This window comes from Salmo salar, chromosome 17, assembly GCF_965601325.2.
Source record: "Salmo salar chromosome 17, fSalSal1, whole genome shotgun sequence".
Taxonomy (NCBI): Eukaryota; Metazoa; Chordata; class Actinopteri; order Salmoniformes; family Salmonidae; genus Salmo; species Salmo salar.
The window spans coordinates 3,771,502-3,795,747 of NC_138307.1; the positions used below are offsets into that span (position 1 = coordinate 3,771,502).

At 43.0% G+C, this 24,246-nt stretch overlaps 1 protein-coding gene across 5 annotated transcripts in view; it reads left to right on the forward strand.

The window, feature by feature from the left end:
- LOC106575119 (sodium- and chloride-dependent GABA transporter 2) overlaps positions 1–20,822 on the forward strand; it is a 54,254-nt gene extending 33,432 nt beyond the window's left edge. For 3 of the 5 annotated variants that reach the window (XM_014151327.3, XM_014151326.3, XM_014151329.3), the window contains exons 8-15: positions 4,244–4,347; positions 5,332–5,456; positions 12,822–12,934; positions 13,201–13,338; positions 14,065–14,167; positions 17,353–17,453; positions 19,332–19,502; positions 19,862–20,822. In XM_014151327.3, coding sequence (XP_014006802.1) covers positions 4,244–4,347; positions 5,332–5,456; positions 12,822–12,934; positions 13,201–13,338; positions 14,065–14,167; positions 17,353–17,453; positions 19,332–19,502; positions 19,862–19,990 — 984 coding nt within the window. In that variant the 3' untranslated portion in view covers positions 19,991–20,822. Of the gene's footprint in view, positions 1–4,243; positions 4,348–5,331; positions 5,457–12,821; positions 12,935–13,200; positions 13,339–14,064; positions 14,168–15,375; positions 15,518–17,352; positions 17,454–19,331; positions 19,503–19,861 lie in introns of those variants that run through there. The other 2 variants (XR_014381067.1, XR_001321689.3) reach the window with 2 other exon arrangements.
- Positions 20,823–24,246: the final 3,424 nt, after the last annotated feature.

Here is a 24,246-nt window from a genome sequence, read left to right on the forward strand (position 1 = left end):
ATTTGCGAAGGCTGCTTTTTAGTTAGCTTTGCGACAGTATCAAAAAGAAATTTCGGATTGTTCTTATTTTCCTCAATTAAGTTGGAAAAATAGGATGATCGAGCAGCAGTAAGGGCTCTTCGATACTGCACGGTACGGTACTGTCTTTCCAAGCTAGTCGGAAGACTTCCAGTTTGGTGTGGCGCCATTTCCGTTCCAATTTTCTGGAAGCTTGCTTCAGAGCTCGTGTATTTTCTGTATACCAGGGAGCTAGTTTCTTATGACAGATGTTTTTAGGGGTGCAACTGCATCTAGGGTATTGCGCAAGGTTAAATTGAGTTCCTCGGTTAGGTGGTTAACTGATTTTTGTCCTCTGACGTCCTTGGGTAGGCAGAGGCAGTCTGGAAGGGCATCAAGGAATCTTTGGGTTGTCTGAGAATTTATAGCACGACTTTTAATGCTCCTTGGTTGGGGTCTGAGCAGATTATTTGTTGCAATTGCAAACGTAATAAAATGGTGGTCCGATAGTCCAGGATTATGACGAAAAACATTTAGATCCACAACATTTATTCCATGGGACAAAACTAGGTCCAGAGTATGACTGTGGCAGTGAGTATGTCCAGAGACATGTTGGACAAAACCCACTGAGTCGATGATGGCTCCGAAAGCCTTTTGGAGTGGGTCTGTGGACTTTTCCATGTGAATGTTAAAGTCACCAAAAATTTGAATATTATCTGCTATGACTACAAGATCCGATAGGAATTCAGGGAACTCAGTGAGGAACACTGCATATGGCCCAGGAGGCCTATAAACAGTAGCTATAAAAAGTGAGTGAGTAGGCTGCATAGATTTCATGACTAGAAGCTCAAAAGACGAAAACGTCATTGTTGTTTTTTTTTTTGTAAATTGAAATTTGCTATCGTAAATGTTAGCAACACCTCCGCCTTTGCCGGATGCACGGGGGGTATGGTCACTAATGTAACCAGGGGGTGAGGCCTCATTTAACACAGTAAATTCATCAGGCTTAAGCCATGTTTCAGTCAGGCCAATCACATCAAGATTATTATCAGTGATTAGTTCATTGACTATAACTGCCTTGGAAGTGAGGGATCTAACATTAAGTAACCCAATTTTGAGATGTGAGGTATCACAATCTCTTTCAATAATGGCAGGAATGGAGGAGGTCTTTATACTAGTGAGATTGCTAAAGCGAACACCGCCATTTTTAATTTTGCCCAACCTAGATCGAGGCACAGACACGGTCTCAATGGGGAAAGCTGAGCTGACTACGCTGACTGTGCTAGTGGCAGACTCCACTAAGCTGGCAGGCTGGCTAACAGCCTGCTGCCTGGCCTGCACCCTATTTCATTGTGGAGCTAGAGGAGTTAGAGCCCTGTCTATGTTCGTAGATAAGATGAGAGCACCCCTCCAGCTAGGATGGAGTCCGTCACTCCTCAACAGGCCAGGCTTGGTCCTGTTTGTGGGTGAGTCCCAGAAAGAGGGCCAATTATCTACAAATTCTATCTTTTGGGAGGGGCAGAAAACAGTTTTCAACCAGCGATTGAGTTGTGAGACTCTGCTGTAGAGCTCATCACTCCCCCTAACTGGGAGGGGGCCAGAGACAATTAATCGATGCCGACACATCTTTCTAGCTGATTTACACGCTGAAGCTATGTTGCGCTTGGTGACCTCTGACTGTTTCATCCTAACATCGTTGGTGCCGATGTGGATAACAATATCTCTATACTCTCTACACTCGCCAGTTTTAGCTTTAGCCAGCACCGTCTTTAGATTAGCCTTAACGTCGGTAGCCCTGCCCCCTGGTAAACAGTGTATGATCGCTGGATGATTAGTTTTAAGTCTAATGGAGTCGCGGGTAATGGAGTCGCCAATGACTAGGGTTTTCAATTTGTCAGAGCTAATGGTGGGAGCCGTCGGCGTCTCAGACCCCACAACGGGAGGAGTAGAGACCAGAGAAGTCTCGGCCTCCGACTCCGACTCGCTTAATGGGGAGAACCGGTTGAAAGTTTCTGTCGGCTGAATAAGCGACACCGGTTGAGCATTCCTACAGCGTTTCCCTCCAGAAGCCATGAGAAAGATGTCCGGCTGCGGGGACCGTGCGAGGGGGTTTATACTAACGTTACTATCTGTACTTACTGGTGGCACAGACGCTGTTTCATCCTTTCCTACACTGAAATTACCCTTGCCTAACGATCGCGTCTGAAGCTGGGCTTGCAGCACAGCTATCCTTGCCGTAAGGCGATCGTTCTCCTGTATATTATAAGTACAACGACTGCAATTAGAAGGCATCATGTTAATGTTACTTAGCTTCGGCTGTTTGAAGTCCTGACGAACCATGTCCAGATAAAACCTCCGGGGTGAAAAAGTTGAATGAAAAAAGTTGAGTGAGGGAAAAAGTAAAAATATATGGTAATGAAAAAGTAAAAAACCGTCAGGTATCAAAGTAAGATCAGCAGCGTAAACAAGTCTGCAAGTTGTGACCGGAAACAGGAAACATGATCTGTCACATGATCTCAGTGTATATATATACACCTTTTCTGAAAGGCCCCAGAGTCTGCAACACCACTAAGCAAGGGGCACCACCAAGCAAACTGCACTACGAAGACCAAGGAGCTCTCCAAACAGGTCAGGGACAAAGTTGTGGAGAAGTACAGATCAAGGTTGGGTTATAAAAAAAGATCTGTAACTTTGAACATCCCACGGAGCACCATTAAATCCATTCTAAAAAATGTAAAGAATATGGCACCACAACAAACCGCCCACCAAAACTCATGGACCAGGCAAAGAGGGCATTAATCAGAGAGGCAACAAAGAGACCAAAGATAACCCTGATGGAGCTGTCCATAAGACCACTTTAAGCCGTACACTCCACAGAGCTGGGCTTTACGGAAGAGTGGCCAGAATAAAATAAGCAAATGTGTTTGGTGTTCGCCAGAAGGCATGTGGGAGACTCTCCAAACATATGGAAGAAGGTACTCTGGTCAGATGAGACTAAAATTGAGCTTTTTGGCCATCAAGGAAAATGCTATGTCTGGTGCAAACCCAACACCTCTCATCACCCTGAGAACACCATCCCCACAGTAAAGCATGGTGGCAGTATCATGCTGTGGGGATGTTTTCATCGGCAGGGACTGGGAGACTGGTCAGAATTGAAGGAATGATGGATGTCACTAAATACAGGGAAATTCTTGAGGGGAAACCTGTTTCAGTCTTCCAGAGATTTGAGACTGGGACGGAGGTTCACCTTCCAGCAGGACAACGACCCTAAGCATACTGCTAAAGCAACACTCGAGTGGTTTAAGAGGAAACATTTAAATATCTTGGAATGGCCTAGTCAAAGCCCAGACCTCAATCCAATTGAGAATCTGTGCTATGACTTAAAGATTGCTGTACACCAGCAGAACCCATCCAACTTGAAGGAGCTGAAGCAGTTTTGCCTTGAAGAATGGGAAGAAATCCCAGTGGCTAGATGTGCGAAGCTTATAGAGACATACCCGAATAGACTTACAGCTGCAAAAGGTGGCTCTACATTGTATTGACTTTGAGGGTGGTGAATAGTTATGCACGCTCAAGTTTTTTAGTCTTATTTCTTGTTTTTTTCACCATAAAAAATATTTTGCATCTTCAAAGTGGTAGGCATGTTGTGTAAATCAAATGATACAAAACCCCCCCCCAAAAATAAATTAATTCCAGGTTGTAAGGCAACAAAATAGGAAAAATGCCAAGGGGGGAAAAAAATGCCTGTGTGTGGGGGGGGGGGGAGTATTTGATCCCCTGCAAAACATGACTTAGTACTTGGTGGCAAAACCCTTGTTGGCAATCACAGAGGTCAAACGTTTCTTGTAGTTGGCCACCAGGTTTGCACACATCTCAGGAGGGATTTGCACACATCTCAGGAGGGACACATCTCAGGGATTTGCACACATCTCAGGAGGGACACACACACTTTTTCTAAATATGTATGTATACAAAAAGTATATATGGGGGATTGGAAATGATGCAGACAATTACATTTATGGAAGCTACAATCTATCTGCAATATTAAAGTTGCTCTTCTCCCTAAATAATGAAATAACATATTACCCATTGGTAAAAATATGCATTTTTGATTCGACACCCTAGTCTATGCATATATCTATGCAGCCATGCTCTCTCTATCTCTGTCTTTTGTCTCTCTCGCTCTCTCATATATTTGTACTTTTTCTCTTTCCATCCTTCCTTCCGTCCATCTCTATTTGTTAAGGTATGGATGGATGCGGGGACTCAGATCTTCTTCTCTTATGGCATCTGTCTGGGGAGCCTTACCGCCCTGGGAAGCTACAACAAATACAACAATGACTGCAATAAGTGAGCCTCACACATGCACACGCACAGTAGATGATAGAAAGCAAATACAAACAAAGTGGTACTAATTTCATCAACTTAGCTCACCAAGACAAATAAAGCAAAGGAATAATTTCACCTTTCAATTTTCAACTCATGAATTGACAGATTTATCTGTAGAACTTTTGCTTTTGAAGGTACTCCCTGCCTTTGTTCCAAATGGCACCCAATTCCCTATGTAGTGCACTACTTTTGACCCGGGGAATAGGTAATAGGGAATGCTTGGAATGACAGGGAAAACACTGACACCATACCCCACCTAGAACAAAATCCCACACTGTCTGTTTCCCACACTGACATGCAGGTCCTGGCAATTACAAACCCAGGGCCGTGTTCATTAGGGAACATAATGGAAAACGTTTTAAAGCACTTTGCAACGGAAAAACAAAAGTGTGCGTTTCTTATTGGACAGGTCCCGGTAGTACCTCCCTGTTTGTCTTTTTTTGGGGGGGTGGGGTGGGGGGGGGGGGGGGGGGGTTGTTTGGTGCACAATAAACATGACCCAGGCTTCTTTTGTAGCTGGACAGCTCTTTGAAAGTTGAAGCTGACGCCGGACCATAAAGATAATTGATTACTCTTTTGAACATGATCCCTTCTTTTTATGCCACTATGGAATGATTCGTCTTGTTTTGATTGATCTGTCTTGATTGCATTGATTGATTGGATTGATCAATTGTATGGGGCTGCGAAAGATTACATTTATTCAGATGTATTGACTGACTGTCTTCTTGCCATTGTGTGCTTTTTAAAATTGTCTCGTTAATCAATTTATCGATTTATTTAGCAGATCAGATATTTCATTCATTGATTAACTGACTGATTGTGTTTCATTTATTGATTGTTTTATTGATTAATTGTTATTTTTTGTTCATAGTTAGAAGTCAGTGATTCATTGAGATTCTGCTCCTTATATTTACTCAGTGATTGATTGTCTGTGCTGTTTGCCAGGGACTGTTATTTCCTGTGCCTGCTGAACAGTGGCACCAGCTTCCTGGCAGGGTTTGCCATCTTCACTGTGCTAGGCTTCATGGCTCAGGAGCAGGGCATGGACATCGCAGATGTGGCCCAGTCAGGTACATTACGGGTTTTGACTATTTAAACGTATTTGTGTCTATGTTGCTGACTGTGTAACATGTACAGTTGTATAGATAGCGGCTTCAGAAATTATTCACACCTCTTTACTTTTTCCACATTCTGTTGTTACAGCCTGAATTTAAAATGTATTAAATTAAGATTTTTTTTTGCCACTGATTTACACACAATACCCCATAATGTCAGTGGAATTTTGATTTTTGAAATTTTTCACAAATTAATTAAAACTGAAAAGCTAAGAGATCTTGAATCAATACGTATTCAACACTTTTGTTATGCAAGCTTAAATAAGTTCAGGAGTAAAAATGTGCTCAACGAATTACATAAGTTGCATGGACTCATTCTGTGTTCAATAATAGTGGTTAACATGATTTTTAATGACTGCCACATCTCTGTACCCCACACATACAATTATGTGTAAGGTCCCTCAATCGAGTAATGAATTTCAAGCACAGAGTCAACCGTAAAGACCAGGGAGGTTTTCCAATGCCTTGCAAAGAAGGACACCGATTGGTAGATGTGTAAAAGAATATATAAAAAAAAAAGCAAATGCTGAATATCCCTTTGAGCATGGTGAAGTTATTAATTACACTTTGGATGGTGTATCAATGAGCCCAGTCACTACAAAGATACAGGCGTCTTTCATGACTCAGTTGCTGGAGAGGAAGGAAACCGCTCTGGGATTTCACCATGAGATCGATGGTGAAAACAGTTTCCGAGTTTAATGGTTGTGATTAGGGCTGTGGCGGTCACGAAATAACTGTCGGTGTCACGGTAATTGACCGTTAATTAGCATAAACACATTTAGCATCTCTTTGCTTCCATTTTAAAACATCTAATACATCCATGTAATATAGCCTACACCTTCACAATAAATCCATTATTTATTTTAGACAGGTCTAAAGAAACATAATATGAAGAAAATGTTTTCTATTTCAGAAGAACAGAATAGCATACTCTGAGTTGTCCTGATGTGGCTATGCCAAATGGCTGTGGGCTACACTAGTTCATTTAGCAGGCAAGATTTTCTTATTATACCATGGCATTATTTTATATTATTTTATAGTATGAAGAATACAACTGAACTCAGCTGAATAAAATAGAAAGGATATTTTCTCCAAACGATTTGAGGGAGTGCGCACATGCGGCTATTCTGTGTTGAGTGGTTAACAAAGAAACAGGTACTCCTATATGCTTAATTTAGAGTTATTCATGTAAGTTTAGTTGTTCTACAAACATTGGGCTAACATTTTCACAATTCCTGACATTTTAATCCTAGTAAACATTCCCTGTCTTAGGTCAGTTAGGATCACCACTTTATTTTTAGAATGTGAAATGTCAGAATAATAGTAGAGAATGATTTATTTCAGCTTTTATTTCTTTCATCACATTCCCAGTGGGTCAGAAGTTTACATACACTCAAATATTATTTAGTAGCATTGCCTTTAAATTGTTTAACTTGGGTCAAACATTTCGGGTAGCCTTCCACAAGCTTCCCACAATAAGTTGGGTGAATTTTGGCCCATTCCTTCTGACAGAGCTGGTGTAACTGAGTCAGGTTTGTAGGCCTCCATGCTCGCACACGCTTTTTCAGTTCTGCCCACAAATGTTCTATATGATTGAGGTCAGGGCTTTGTGATGGCCACTCCAATACCTTGACTTTGTTGTCCTTAAGCCATTTTGCCAGAACTTTGGAAGTATGCTTGGGGTCATTGTCAAATGGAAGACCCATTTGCGATAAAGCTTTAACTTCCAGACTGATGTCTTGAGATGTTGCTTCAATATATCCACATCATTTTCCTCCCTCATGATGCCATTTATTTTGTGAAGGGCACCAGTCCCTCCTGCAGCAATCCACCCCCACAACATGATGCTGCCACCCCTGTGCTTCACTGTTGGGATAGTGTTCTTCGGCTTGCAAGCCTCCCCCTTTTTCCTCCAAACATAACGATTATTAAGACCCATTATGTCCAAACAGTTCTATTTTTGTTTCATCAGACCATTGGACATTTCTTCAGAAAGTACGATCTTTGTCCCCATGTGCAATTGCAAATCGTAGTCTGGCTTTTTTATGGCAGTTTTGGAGCAGTGGCTTCTTCCTTGCTGAGCGGCCTTTCAGGTTATGTCGATATAGGACTCATTTTACTGTGGATATAGATACTTTTGTACCTGTTTCCTCCAGCATCTTCACAAGGTCCTTTGCTGTTGTTCTGGGATTGATTTGCACTTTTCGCACCAAAGTACGTTCATCTCTAGGAAACAGAATGCATCTCCTTCTTGAGCGGTATGACGGCTGCATGGTCCCATGGTGTTTATACTTGCGTACTATTGTTTGTCCACATGAACGTGGTACCTTCAGGCGTTTGAAAATTGCTCCCAAGGATGAACCAGAGTTGTGGAGGTCTACAAAAAAAATCTGAGTTCTTGGCTGATTTCTTTAGATTTTTCCATGATGTCAAGCAAAGAGGCATTGAGTTTGAAGTTAGGCCTTGAAATACATCCACAGGCACACCTCCAATTGACTCAAATGATGTCCATTAGCCTATCAGAAGCTTCTAAAGCCATGACATCATTTTCTGGAATTAAAGGCACAGTCAACTTAGTGTATGTAAACTTCTGACCCACTGGAATTGTGATAATTTGACTCATAATTCACTGTATCTGTCTGTAAACAATTGTTGGAAAAATTACTTGTGTCATGCACAAAGTAGATGTCCTAACCGACTTGCCAAAACTATAGTTTGTTAACAAGAAATTTGTGGAGTGGTTGAAAAACGAGTTTCAATGATTCCAACCTAAGTGTATGTAAACTTCCGACTTCAACTGTATATGACAGTTAAGCTCTACACCCCTTGTAAAGGGTTAATGTGCTTAATTTTAAGAAGTTATTTGGCCTCTTTAGTTGTGATACAAACCTTATTAACCTCTCTTGGGGAGGTGGGACGCTAGCGTCACGGGGAAAGCACACTTTGCAATAATCTGAGTACTGCGCTCAGAAAAAGACATCAAGCAATACAGATACCCGCCATTTTGGAGTCATCTAAAATCATAAATAGCATTAGAAATATTCACTTACCTTTGATGATCTTCATCAGAAGGCACTTCCAGGAATCCCAGGTCCAAAATAAATGTTGTTTTGTTTGATAAAGTCCATAATTTATGTCCAAATAGCTCCTTATTGTTTGCGCGTTCAGTAAGCTACTCCAAGTGTAGGAAGCGCGGCCAAAATGTCACGACGAAAAGTCAAATAATGTTCTAGTTACGTTCGTTCAAACGTGTCAAACCTTGTATAGCATCAATCTTTAGGGCCTTTTTAACTTAGAACTTCAATAATATTACAACCGGATGATTCCAATGTCTTGAAAAACGTTTTGGAACACAGCTACCCCTCACGTGAATGCGCGCCAATGAACTCATGTGCGTTCCTGAGTCAACAAATTCCAACTTCCTCTGTTCGCTCTCTGTTCACCATAGACGCCTCAAACAACTTTCTAAAGACTGTTGACATCTAGTGGAAGCCTTAGGAAGTGCAAAATGAACCCTAAGTCACTGTGTGTTTGATAGGCAATGACTTGAAAGGACTACAAGCACCAGATTTCCCACTTCCTGGTTAGATTTTTCTCAGGTTTTTGCCTGCCATATGAGTTCTGTTATACTCAGACATCATTCAAACAGTTTTAGAAACTTCGGAGTGTTTTCTATCCAAATCTACTAATAATATGCATATTCTAGTTCCTGGGCCCGAGTAGTAGGCCGTTTAATTTGGGTACGTTTTTTTGTCCATCCGTGAAAATACTGCCCCCTACCCAAGAGAGGTTAAAATATATAGGCCTATGGGATAGGCTACATGAGGTGTGAGACTATGATAAGAAAAAGTCACAAGAAAGGCTGTTTTTTATGCTGGGGATCATTCACAAGTGATAGGCTAATATTTTCACCCATCAGACTATTCTTGATTTAATCTTGTCTTTCCGTATACTAAATAATGTGTGAAATTTGTTTTGATTTAGAACGGACCACTATCATGCACCTGTCTCGAAACAGGGGCAGGGGAAAAAATACATGTGATCTGTGCACTTAAATAGCGAATGGAGGATGCTTTTCTCCGTGGTTTATTTTTATGCCAGCCAAGTAGGCTATACTCCTTCTTTAAATATAAGCAATGTGCTTAATATTAGGAAAGTTGAGAAATAAATAGTAGGCCTAACCATTAGAAAGATGATGGGATCCTCCTCTTTTTGTTAGCGGCTATCACTCTGTTTTCTCCCGCAATTGCCTAGCCTATTGAAATGTTGCGCAACATGAGCTCATGGGCTCTCATGATGTGTTTGACTACATTTCCGATTTACATTTGCGTTGATGTCAGAGTGATTAGAGGGACAATAGAGTGCTGAGTACCAGACAGTTAGCAAGTTTGGTAGGCTACTAATGACCATCAGCAGCATCAGAGCTTGGAGAAGCGTAAATACCATGACTAAACGATCATGTGGAATTTGACTGCCTTCATGACTCGTGACCTTCGGTGGGGCGATAATACAGTCGCCTCAACATCCCTAGTTGTGATATGAGAATTGTGGATGGTTCAACAACATTGTAGTTATCCCACAATACTAACCTAAATGGCAGTGTGGGTGAAGGAGGCCTGTACAGAATAACAAATATTCCAAAGAACGCATCCTGTTTGCAACAAGGCGCTTAAGTAATAATGCAAAAAATGTGGCAAAGAAATTAACTTTTTGTCCTGAATACAAAGCATTATGTTTGGGGAAAATCCAAAACATCACTGAGTACCACTCTTCAAATTTGCAAGCGTGGTGGTGGCTGCATCATGTTATGGGTATGCATGTCATGGGCAAGGACTAAGGAGTTTTTTAGGATAAAAAGAAATGGAGTACAGCTAAGCACAGGCAAAATCCTATAGGAAAACCTGTTTCTTTCTGATTTCCAACAGACACTGGGAGATTACTTCACCTTTCAGCAGGAGAATAACCTAAATCACAAGACCAAATTTTCACTGGAGTTGCTAACCAAGATCACATTGAATGTTCCTGAGTGGCCGAGTTACAGTTTTGACTTAAATCGGCTTGAAAATATTTTGCAAGACTTGAAAGTGGTTGTTTAGCCTCTTGGGGCTAGGTGGGACGCTAGCGTGCCACCCGTGGTGCACTCCATCAACAGCAGGTGCATTTCAAGAGCGGCAAATTTGAATCCAAATAAATGTCAAAATTCAAATTTTTCAAAAATACAACTATTTTACACCATTTGAAAGATAAACATCTCCTTAATCTAACCACGTTTTACGATTTCAAAAAGGTTTTACGGCGAAAGCATAAATTTAGAGTATGTTAGGACAGTACATTTACAAGAGTTGTGTGTAATGTTTTGTCAAGTCAAAGACAGGGTCACCAAAACCATAAAACTAGCTAAAATGATGCACTAACCTTTTACAATCTCCATCAGATGACACTCCTAGGACATTATGTTAGACAATGCATGCATTTTTAGTTCTATCAAGTTCATATTTATATCCAAAAACAGCATTTTACTATGGCATTGATGTTGAGGAAATCGTTTCCCTCCAATAACCGGCAGTCAAGTCAGCGTCACAAATTAAATAATTAAAATTAGAAAACATTGGTAAAATATTATATTGTCATTTAAAGAATTATAGATTAACATCTCTTGAACGCAATCAACTTGCCAGATTTAAAAATAACCTTACTGGGAAATCACACTTTGCAATAATCTGAGCACTGCGCCCAGAAAAATACGCGTTGCGATACAGACTAGACGTCATGTTGGGGAGATCTAAAATCGAAAATACTATGTAAATAATCCATTACCTTTGATTCTCTTCATCAGATGTCACTTCCAGGTATCACAGGTCCATAACGAATGTAGTTTTGTTCAAAAAAGCTCATCATTTATGTCCAAAAATCTCCGTCTCGTTAGCACATGATGTAAGCCAGCCGGACTTCTCGTCATGAACGAGGGGAAAAAATATATTTCCGTTCGTTCAAACATGTCAAACGTTGTATAGCATAAATCATTAGGGCCTTTTTTAACCAGAACATGAATAATATTCAAGGTGGACGAATGCATACTCTTTTATAACGTATTGGAACGAGGGTACCCAACATGAACTCACGCGCCAGGTGTCTAATGGGACATCATCGTTCCATGGCTCTTGTTCGGTCAGATCTCCCTCCAGAAGACTCAAAACACTTTGTAAAGGCTGGTGACATCTAGTGGAAGCAATAGGAAGTGCCAAAATATTCCTAAGCCCCTGTGTTTTTCAATGGGATAGGTTTAAAGTCAATACAACACATCAGGTATCCACTTCCTGTCAGAAAATGTCTCAGGGTTTTGCCTGCCAAATGAGTTCTGTTATACTCACAGACACCATTCAAACAGTTTTAGAAACTTTAGAGTGTTTTCTATCCATATATAATAAGTATATGCATATTCTAGTTACTGGGTAGGATTAGTAACCAGATTAAATCGGGTACATTTTTTTTATCCAGACGTGCAAATGCTGCCCCCTAGACCCAACAGGTTAGCAATGATCAACAACCAACTTGACAGAGCATGAAGCATTTTAAAAAGAATAATGGGCAAATATTGTATAATCCAGGTGTGCAAAGCTCTTAGAGACTTACCCAGAAAGACTCACAGCTGTACCAAAGGTGTTTCTAACATGTATTGACTCAGGGGGTTGAATACTTATCTAATCAAGATATATTAGTGTTTTATTTTTAATATTTTTTTTATAATGTTTTTTTAAATTCTTCCACTTTAACATTACAGAGTATTTTTGTGACAAAAAGTACCATTAAATCCATTTTTATCCCACTTTGTAACAGAACTGTCACGCCCTGACCTAAGAGAGACTTTTTTATTCTCTATTTGGTTAGGTCAGGGTGTGACTTGGGTGGGCATATCTATTTTTCTATTTCTTTGTTGGCCTAGTATGGTTCCCAATCAGAGGCAGCTGTTTATCATTGTCTCTGATTGGGGATCATACTTAGGCAGCCGTTTTCCCACCTGTGTTTGTGGGTAATTATTATTTTCTGTGAGTGTTTGTGTGCGCCGCAGTTGCGTCACGTTTGATTTCTGTTTTACCTGGTTTTTGTGAAAGGTTTCACTTCCATTTAAGATGTGGAATTACATGCACGCTGCGCCTTGGCTCATTTTATGACAGGGAGTTTGAAGACCGTGATCGTGACAAGAACAAAATGTGAAAAAAGTTGAGGGGTGTGAATACTTTCTATATATGTCTGACTCGGTGTTGTACGGTTGTGTTTGTTTGTCTGACTGTATGTCTGACTGTGTGTGTTTCTCTCCAGGCCCTGGGCTGGCCTTTATAGCGTACCCTCGGGCTGTAGCCATGATGCCTTTCCCTCAGCTGTGGGCTGTGTGCTTCTTCCTCATGATCATCATGCTGGGGCTGGACACACAGGTGTGTGTGTGTGTGTGTGTGTGTGTGTGTGTGTGTGTGTGTGTGTGTGTGTGTGTGTGTGTGTGTGTGTGTGTGTGTGTGTGTGTGTGTGGCACAAACACACAGGGTCTCTTCCACACATGCATCCAGTGTATAACAAATAAGAATTACAATGTAACAAGCATCGAATCCACATGCACACACACACACAGTATGCAACAGACAAGCATTGCAATGTAACAGCCATCTTACACACACCAACCGTTCCCCTTCCACCCCCTGTCCAGTTTGTGAGCCTGGAGGCCCTGATGACCTCTGTGACTGACCTCTACCCTACGGTGATCCGGCGGGGTTATCGACGAGAGCTGCTGCTGCTGATGGTGTGTGTCGTCTGCTTCCTGGTTGGCCTGGTCATGGTCACCCCGGTGAGTCTGGTTGGATGGATGCATGGGTAGATGATTTCTTGGCTACTCGGACTCCTTGCTCCGGTCAAGCGCTACCCCCACGCCCTTGGACGTTAGCTTCTTCTCTGGAAGTCTGAATCTTGAGTACCTCCCCAACCCTTCACCAAATGCGAACACATTCAGGGCCGTCTAATTGGTCAAGAAACTGATGGGTTGGGCCACAGCCAAAGCACACGTGGGTAAAGCGGCAGTTTGAAAGTTCATCTTTGGCTTTGATACTCCGATTGGTTAGAGATGATCCAATCGCTGATTACTTTGTTTTATAAAGTGCCCCTAAAGTCTGTAGCGAACCACAGAGCAGCAGAAGAATTTAGTGTGAGTTGTCAGGCTAGGTGGATGGATGGTTGTCTGTTTTACTGGCCACATGACTGGCTGGTTAGCTTGGGGGGCTGTCTACGTGACTGGTTATGTGGCTGGCTGGCTGGCTGGCTGGCTGGCTAGCTGACTGTCTGTCTGTCTCAGTCTGCTTGCCTGTCTGTCTACATGATTGGTTGTCTGTTTGTCTGTCTATTTGAACTAATGTCCGACTAGTTGACATATCCACTTACTGCTAGACACTGTTACAATTAGTACATTATCCAAATGCCTTCTCCCAATTAAATTATCTCCCTCTATCTTTTCAATTGTGCAGATCTATGAATTGGTGATACATCTGTGATGTAAAGTTCTCTCAATCTCTTTGGATAGGGTGGTCTCTATGTGTTCCAGATCTATGACCACTACTCCTGTAGTGGGGCCAGTCTGTTGCTCCTGTCCATCTTCCAGTCGGTGGCCGTGGGCTGGGTTTACGGTGAGTCCAGGGGTTGTGTACAATAAATACCTTATCACAACCTTAACACATCTTTCAACCTAATGTAGACTTTACACTGTACACCTGTACTGAACACACGTGTGCCTCAAAACACAGTACTTTCTTTCTGTTAGCCATAGCAAGATATATAGATATCTCTCAATTGTGCAAACACACACAAAGTGAGCTAACGGTGGTGTTAACTATGCACAAGTCTTGTGTATGTCCTCTTCCCTTACCTTCCACATTCCTATTCAGGTCAACAGTATATGAATCTGGAGTAGTCTATTGCGGGCAGAAGACATTCCGTGTGAGCTGTAGTGTAGTGGAGACCGAGCCAGCGCAAGATCTATTGATGAATCACTGTCTCCCCAGACCCTAAATCTTCCCGCTAAATGTGTCGCCACACAGTCTCAGCCATGGGGCCCTGGGGAACCCACAGTAGCTGCCTCAGATACTAACACACAAAAAGCATAGGCAAAGAAAATCTCAGGCATGAATCTCCCTTAGATGATAACATGCTAACGCTAACACAGAAAAACTCCGGTGATAGAAAAATCTGAACATAAATCTTCTTCGAACGCTAACATTCTAACGCTAACATCCCAAAAGTTCCAGACACAGAAAAGCCTGGGCATAGATCTGCCTCAAATGCTCACACTAAGTCTCTAACATAGACAAGCTCAGACACAGAAAAGCCAGAGTGAAAATCTACAGAGTCTACAGTGGAACTTTAGAGGGATTTTGGGTGATCTACTTTAATTTGTTTTCATGTAAGTTGAGAGTGTAAGAGAGGATTGTTGTTTTAGGATAAGAGCCCTAGCCAGAAGGTAGAGACACGGGCTGTAGATAGGAAGCATGATGGGGACTGGAGCAGTCTGTGTGAGGTGGCAACCTCTCTGCTCTGGTGGATTCCTAAGCAGTCAGAAGTGTGTGTGTGTGTGTGTGTGTGTGTGCATTTTGCTTCATACATGTGTGTTTACAGTGCATTCGGAAAGTATTCAGACCCCTTCACTATTTTTGTTACGTTACAGCCTTATTCTAAAATGGATTCCAAAAAAAAAAATCCCACATCTATCTCCACACAATACCACATAGTGACGAAGTAAAAACAGGTTTTTAGAACATTTTGCTAATGTATAAAACATTTTAAACTGAAATATTACATTTAAGTATTCAGACCCTTTACTCAGTACTTTGTTTGGCAGTGATTACAGCCTTGAGCCTTCTTGGGTATGACGCTACAAGCTTGGCACACCTGTATTTGGGGAGTTTCTCCTATTCTTCTCTGCAGATCCTCTCAAGCTCTGTCAGGTTGGATGGGGAGCGTCGCTGCACAGCTATTTTCAGGTATTTTACATTTTATTTTTATTTAACCTTTATTTAAGTAGGCAAGTCAATTAAGAACAAATTCTTACATACAATGACGGCCTACCCCGGCCAAACCCTGACGACGCTGGGCCAATTGTGCAGCACCCTATGGGACTCCCAATCACGGCCTGATGTGATACAGCCCAGGATCGAACCAGGGTCTGTAGTGACGCCTCTAGCACTGAAATGCAGTGCGTTAGACCGCTGTGACACTCGGGAGCCTGGTCTCTCCAGAGGTGTTCGATGGGGTTCAAGTCCGGGCTCTGGCTGGGCCACTCAAGGACATTCAGCGACTTGTCCCGAAGCCACTCCTGAGTTGCCTTGGCTGTGTGCTTAGGGTTGTTGTCCTGTTGGAAGGTGAACCTTCACCCTAGTCTGTGGTCCTGAGTGTTCTGGAGCAGGTTTTCATCAAGGACCTCTCTCTACTTTGCTCTGTTCATCTTTCCCTTGATCCTGACCAGTCTTCCAGTCCCTGCCGCTGAAAAACATCCCTACAGCATGATGCAGCCTCCACCATGCTTCACCGTAGGGATGGTGCCAGGTTTCCTCCAGACGTGAAGCTTGGCATTCAGGCCAAAGAGTTCAATCTTGGTTTCATCAGACCAAAGAATCTTGTTTCTCATGGTCTGAGAGTCTTTTAGGTGCCTTTTGGCAATCTCCAAGCGAGCTGTCATGTGCCTTTTTACTGAGGAGTGGCTTCCGTCTGGCCACTCTACCATAAAGGCCTGATTGGTGGAGTGCTACGGAGATGGTTGTCCTTCTAGAAGGTTCTCCCATCTCTACAGACAAACTCTGGAGCTCTGTCAGAGTGACCATCGGGTTGTTGGTCACCTCCCTGACCAAAGCCCTTCTCCCCCAATTGCTCAGTTTGGCCGGGCGGCCAGCTCTAGGAAGAGTCTTGGTGGTTCCAAGCTTCTTCCATTTAAGAATGATGGAGGCCAATGTGTTCTTGGGGACCTTCAATGCTGCAGACATTTTTTGGTACCCTTCCCCAGATCTGTGCCTCGACACAATCCTGTCTCTGAGCGCTACGGACATTTCCTTCGACCTCATGGCTTGGTTTTTGCTCTGACATGCACCGTCAACTGTAGGACCTTATATAGACAGGTGTGTGCTGTTCCAAATCATGTCCAATCAATTGAATTTACCACAGGTGGGCTCCAATCAAGTTGTTGAAACATCTCAAGGATGATCAATGGAAACAGGATGCAACTGAGCTCAATTTCGAGTCTCATAGCAAAGGATCTGAATACTTATGTAAATGTACAAACATTTCTAAGAACCTGTTTTTGCTTTGTCGTTATGGTGTAATGTGTTTAGATTGAGGAACAAAGTTAAGTCAATCAATTTTAAAATTAGGCTGTAATGTAACAAAATGTGGAAAAGGGGAAGGGGTCTGAATACTTTCCGAATACACTTGGGAGAGTTGAGGTAGCCATGCTTTACTACTTTCTGAGCATCCTCGTGGAGAGCTGTGGAAATGGCATTTGTCCATGGTCGTTTAGACTGCGGTCAGGTCTTCAGTAGTTCTTCTATGGGCATTACGACCGTGGGATTTAAAGGTGGTCTATTCAGGACCTTGGACAATATCCTGTACTATAGCTCTACCGTCTTATATGGGTCTCCAATTTAAGTGGTCTGGGGCCTCTAGGACCATTTTCTAGTTTTCAATTACTGGTCTTTACGATTGTGCCTGGACTTCAGATTGACATTGTTTGGTCCTTACAATTCAGAACCATGGTTAAACCACTGTTGTTGTCAGAACCCAGCCTTGACCACAGAACCATGTAATAACCCCTCACCCTGTTCCTTAGGGCCTGACAGGTTCAATGACAACATTAAGCACATGATTGGCTACAGCCCGCTGCCCTTCTTCAAGCTGTGCTGGCGCTACCTGACGCCAGCCATGTGCACAGTGAGTGACCTTTAACCCTTGACCCCTGTGTGTGGGAAGAGTCCTGTGAACTTCATACAGTGAGGGAAAAAGTATTTGATCCCCTGCTGATGTTGTACGTTTGCCCACTGACAAAGAAATGATCAGTCTATCATTTTAATGGTAGGTTTATTTGAACAGTGAGAGACAGAATAACAACAAAAATATCCAGAAAAACGCATGTCAAAAATGTTATAAATTGATTGGCATTTTAATGAGGGAAATAAGTATTTGACCCCCTCTCAATCAGAAAGACTTCTGGCTCCCAGGTGTCTTTCATACAGGTAACGAGCTGAGATTAGGAGCACACTCTTAAAGGGAGTGCTCCTAACCGCAGCTTGTTACCTGTAAAAAAGACACCTGTCCACAGAAGCAATCAATCAATCAGATTCCAAACTCTCCATGGCCAAGACCAAAGAGCTCTCCAAGGATGTCAGGGACAAGATTGTAGACCTACACAAGGCTGGAATGGGCTACAAGACCATCGCCAAGCAGCTTGGTGAGAAGGTGACAACATTTGGTGCAATTATTCGCAAATGGAAGAAACACAAAAGAACTGTCAATATCCCTCGGCCTGGGGCTCCATGCAAGATCTCACCTCGTGGAGTTGCAATGATCATGAGAACGGTGAGGAATCAGCCCAGAACTACACGGGAGGATCTTGTCAATGATCTCAAGGCAGCTGGGACCATAGTCACCAAAAAAACAATTGGTAACACTACGCCGTGAAGGACTGAAATCCTGCATCGCCCGCAAGGTCCCCCTGCTCAAGAATACATATACATGCCCGTCTGAAGTTTGCCAATGAACATCTGAATGACTCAGAGGACAACTGGTGAAAGTGTTCTGGTCAGATGAGACCAAAATGGAGCTCTTTGGCATCAACTCAACTTGCCGTGTTTGGAGGCGGAGGAATGCTGCCTATGACCCCAAGAATACCATCCCCACCGTCAAAAATGGAGGTGGAAACATTATGCTTTGGGGGTGTTTTTCTGCTAAGGGGACAGGACAACTTCACCGCATCAAAGGGAAGATGGATGGGGACATGTACCGTCAAATCTTGGGTGAGAACCTCCTTCCCTCAGCCAGGGCATTGAAAATGGGTCGCGGATGGGTATTCCAGCATGACAATGACCCAAAACACACAGCCAAGGCAACAAAGGAGTGGCTCAGGAAGACGCACATTAAGGTCCTGGAGTGGCCTAGCCAGTCTCCAGACATTAATCCCATAGAAAATCTGTGGAGGGAGCTGAAGGTTCGAGTTGCCATACGTCAGCCTCGAAACCTTAATGACTTGGAGAAGATCTGCAAAGAGGAGTGGGACAAAATCCCTCCTGAGATGTGTGCAAACCTGGTGGCCAACTACAAGAAACGTCTGACCTCTGTGATTGCCAACAAGGGTTTTGTCACCAAGTACTAAGTCATGTTTTGCAGAGGGGTCAAATACTTATTTCCCTCATTAAAATGCAAATCATTTTATAACATTTTTGACGTGCGTTTTCTGGATTTTTTTGTTGTTCTTCTGTCTCTCACTGTTCAAATAAACCTACTGTTAAAATGATAGACTGATCCTTTCTTTGTCAGTGGGCAAATGTACAAAATCAGCAGGGGATCAAATACTTTTTTTCCCTCAATGTACATCCCAATTGTGTCTGTCATTGTATATCTGTGTACACATTTGAGTAATTGTGTGAATTATTTGGTTAACTTTTTTGCAGAATCTAGTTGTTGTGACTTTTCTCTGTACATTTCTTACCCTACACATGGATCAGACTGACCCAATGGATTCGTCTTGGACCAGTGTGTCATATTCAGACAAGCAATGTGTGTGTGCAACTCTCTTTCTCTCTCTCTCACCAGGCGACGTTTGTGTTCTCCTTGGTGTGCTGGTCCCCTCTTTCCCTGGGGAAGGGCATAGTAGCCCCGGGGTGGGCCACAGCTCTGGGATGGCTCCTCACCCTCTCCTCTGTCTCCCTGCTGCCCCTCTGTGCACTTTACGCCCTTGCCACCACCCCCGGCAGCCTAACACAGGTCAGTCACACAGTAACATTTTTACACCAACAGCCAACTACTACACTTGGCCCTACCATAACCCTGACTCCCACATTAACTGTTACTCTTGCCCCTACCGTCCAACACTGCACTATGTGGACTGACTCTACACTTAATTACCTCCATCTCCCCTGTGACTTACCCTCATGATTACACAAGACATTCGTTAGTGTGTCTTGAAAATAACTTGTACCTTCCCATCATGCTATAGTGAATAGGTTGGCCAGTAATTCAGTGCACAAGACTGTACTAAGCATATAAGACATACTGTACAGTGCATTAAGGCATATGTTGTGTGTGTGACTAACATCTCGTCCATCTCTCCTGTTGACCCCTAGCGTTTCCACTGGCTGTGTCGTCCTGCCCCCGACTCCAATTTGGCCATGGACCACCGGACCACCTCTATCACCTTTGAACCCTGTCTGGCTCTCACTGCCGGAAATCCAATGAGCCAATCGCGGACTTGATCTTGGGTTTAGCCAATGATACGGTTTCTGCGCACCAATGGGACAGATCAGAATCGGGGGTCAAGGGATGTTTCTATGGAGATGGGAAGGCCTCTGCCCCTCTGTTGTGTTCTCACTAGTAAATGGAGACAGGATGGTGGTTTAAGTTGTGATGGAATCCAGCCTGGGATATGTGGACTGGGCTTAGTGACATGCCCCTATCTGTGTGTATTTTTGTGAATGAAGGAGGGGTGAAAGAGGGGGAAAGGGAGGGAGGGATAAAAGAGACTCAGCCAGTCCCAAATCACTCCCTATTCCCCCCACCTTGGCCCTAACCCCTCATCTGAAGGGTCTGGATAGGTGTGAGCAGTGTAGTAATAAAGCTTCCCCCATATTGCTTCCACCTTACACATCTGCAAACGTTGGGGCCAATGGGAAGTTTAGGGATCGAATTGGGACTGGCTGACTGTGTAGGGATGGGAGGGAGGGAAGAGTAGAGCGAGACAGACACTTTTATATTGCACTCATGAGACTGACATTACTGAGCTGCTGTGTGACCCAGATCATTACCTCATCATTTCAGTCAGACTAGCCAATGGTTTCTGACTGGACTATTTTGATCAGACTGATTGGGTCTGAAATGGTACCCTATTCCCTCCCTATGTAGTACACTATTACTTTTAACCAGGGCCGCTAGGGCTCTGGTCAAAAGTAGTGCACTATGTAGGAAATATTGTGCCATTTCAGAGTCTGTAATTGGCTAATTGAGTTAAGGCATTAAGTGAAACTGTTTACAGAAAATGAGAAATCTCATCTGAAGTGGAAGTAGTGAAATAAATCATACTGTAAAATATATTTTCTCCTTTTTGCTATTTATTGTGTTGAATAATGAATCAAGTAAAAGGAATGCAGTAGTACCATGTTGAAAACATAAGTAATAATCAGAGAGACATAGTATACACTGAGTGTACGAAACGTTAGGAACACCTGCTCTTTCCATGACATAGACTGACCAGGTGAATCCAGGTGAATGCTATGCTCCCTTATTGATGTCACTTGTTAAGTCATTTTACCTAAACTGTATGTGTAAACATGTATACGCAGGGCCCAGCTGTAAAAGAGACCTTGGTCTCAGTCTGTGTTCCTTGTTGAAATAAAGGTATAATAATAACAAAAAATCCACGTCAGTCAGTGTAGATGAAGGAGAGGAGACAGGTTAAAGAAGGATTTTTAAGCCTTGAGACAATTGAGACATGGATTGTGTATTTGTGCCATTCAGAAGGTGAGTGGGCAAGACAAAATATTTAAGTGCCTTTGTACTGGGTAGGGTAGTAGTAGGTGCCAGGCACACCGGTTTGAGTCTGTCAAGAGCTGCAACGCTGCTGGATTTTTCACACTCAATAGTTTCTCGAGTGTATCAAGAATGGTCCACCACCCAAAGGACATCCAGCCGACTGCTTTCGACACCTTGTAGAGTCCATGCCCTGAGGAATTGAGACTGTTCTGGGTTGAAAAGGGGGTGCAACTCAATATTAGGAAGGTGTTTTGTACTCTGTGTATAGTAGGAACTTAATGTTTTACATGTGTTTTCTAATCATTTATCCAGATACTTTAATAATATCTGATTAGTTATTTAGACCATGTAAACAACATTTACATTTTACAGAAGTTCCCAGTTTCATATTGGCCTTTCGGTTGACTGGTCAATCCGTAACTCTGAGGCTCGTATCTTTGAGGTTCTACTTTATATAATCGAATGGCATAATGTAAGGTCTTCAATCATGTGAAAATCCCTGTAACTATTTTCTTGTTCTATAGTATGTGACAACTGTGGCTAATCATGATCCAATGTGTTCTATTTTACTTCTCAAAGCTGCTGGAAATGTACACTGTCATCTCGGTTTACAAATTGTGAGCCATGGATATAACTCTTTTATATTTCAGTAACGTGTTGTACAATGTGTAGGGATACTGGAGGGGTAGATATGTATAGGGAAAGAGAAAGGGGGATACCTAGTCAGTTGTACAACTGAATGCATTCAACTGAAATGTCTCTTTCGCATTTAACCCAACCCCTCTGAATCAGAGGTGCGGGAGGCTGCCATAAGCAGTTGACTAGGCATCAGGATATGATAAACAGAGTATATGATGATTGTGTGTGTGTGTAAGAGCAAATTATGAAGTGTGTGTTGGAGTGTCGGTGAGTGTGTAGGGCCCTGTGAGTTTGTATAGAGACTGCAAAAAAGGGTCAACTCAGTGTGTGTAATTATTTTGTTAGCTATTTAGCAGTGTTATGGAGAGATAGAAGCTGTTCAGAAGACTTGGTGTCAGACTTGATGCACCGGTTCCACTTGCCATGCGGAAGCAGAGAGAACTGTCTATGGCTTGGGTGGCTGGAGTCTTTAACGATTTTCCAGGCCTTCCGTTCTCACCACCTGATATAGAGGTCCTGGATGGCAGTGAGCAAGGGCACCAGTGAGTCCTATTTAACTGACGTAGGTACGTTACCTCTGTGACCTAGGTCCTAGGGGACACCCTGTACTTGTTACCTACCCCCCTGGCTGCCACGGCAACGGATGACAGAAGAGAGAGCGCCTCTGAACAGGCACACCACACTTTAGAGCAAGAGATAGAGATGGATGGAGAAGGGATTTTTTTATTTTTTTATTTCTCCTTTAATTAACCAGGTAGGCTAGTTGAGAACAAGTTCTCATTTGCAACTGCGACCTGGCCAAGACAAAGCATAGCAATTCGACACATACAACAACACAGAGTTACACATGGAATAAACAAAACATACAGTCAATAATACAGTAGAACAAAAGAAAACAAAAAGTCTATATACAGTGAGTGCAAATGAGGTAAGATAAGGGAGGTAAGGCAATAAATAGGCCATGGTGGTGGAGTAATTACAATATAGCAATTAAACCATGGAATGGTAGATGTGCAGAAGATGAATGTGCAAGTAGAGATACTGGGGTGCAAAGGAGCAAGATAAATAAATAAAGTATGGGGATGAGGTAGGTAGCTAGATGGGCTGTTTACAGATGGGCTATGTACAGGTGCAGTGATCTGTGAGCTGCTCTGACAGCTGGTGCTTAAAGTTAGTGAGGGAGATATGAGTCTCCAGCTTCAGTGATTTTTGCAGTTTGTTCCAGTCATTGGCAGCAGAGAACTGGAAGGAAAGACGACCAAAGGAGGAATTGGCTTTGGGGGTGACCAGTGAGATATACCTGCTGGACCGCGTGCTACGAGTGGGTGCTGCTATGGTGACCAGTGAGCTGAGATAAGGCGGGGCTTTACCTAGCAGAGACTTGAAGATAACCTGTAGCCAGTGGGTTTGGCGACGAGTATGAAGCGAGGGCCAACCAACGAGAGCGCACAGGTCGCAATGGTGGGTAGTGTATGGGGCTTTGGTGACGAAACGGATGGCACTGTGAAAGATTCTAGATTTAATTTTGGATTGGAGATGCTTAATGTGAGTCTGGAAGGAGAGTTTAGAGTCTAACCAGACACCCAGGTATTTGTAGTTGTCCACGTATTCTAAGTCAGAGCCGTCCAGAGTAGTGATGCTGGATGGGCGAGCAGGTGCGGGCAGTGATCGATTGAATAGCATGCATTTAGTTTTACTTGCGTTTAAGAGCAGTTGGAGGCCACGGAAGGAGAGTTGTATGGCATTGAAGCTTGTCTGGAGGTTAGTTAACACAGTGTCCAAAGAGGGGCCAGAAGTATACAGAATGGTGTCGTCTGCGTAGAGGTGGATCAGAGAATCACCAGCAGCAAGAGCAACATCATTGATGTATACAGAGAAAAGAGTCGGCCCGAGAATTGAACCCTGGGGCACACCCATAGAGACTGCCAGAGGTCCGGACAATGGATGAAGAGTGGGAGGGGCTCCTTTATAAAGGATCAAAGCCAACTTGTCATCCATCACTCGAGAACAAATGTTGTGATTCTCATTCTTATACCAACTTTCTTTATCGGATGTATTTCTATCCCAGCGGGCATTAGTAGCCTATTATGGATGAGAAAGGGAGAGCATGTGAGTAAAAGAGAGTGTGTGCATCCCAAATGGTGACCTATTCCCTACATAGTGCACTATATAGGGAATAGGGTGCCATTTGGGACATAGACCGAAAGTCATCGAGATGAATTCTGGAATCATCCACCATCACTTAGCCAGTTGGTTGTGTAAAAGGGTACGGTGTCAATTAGCTGTATTGGATTCCCCCACAGCAGGTGACTATAGAAGTTGGTTGTCCCTGCTCCACACGTGT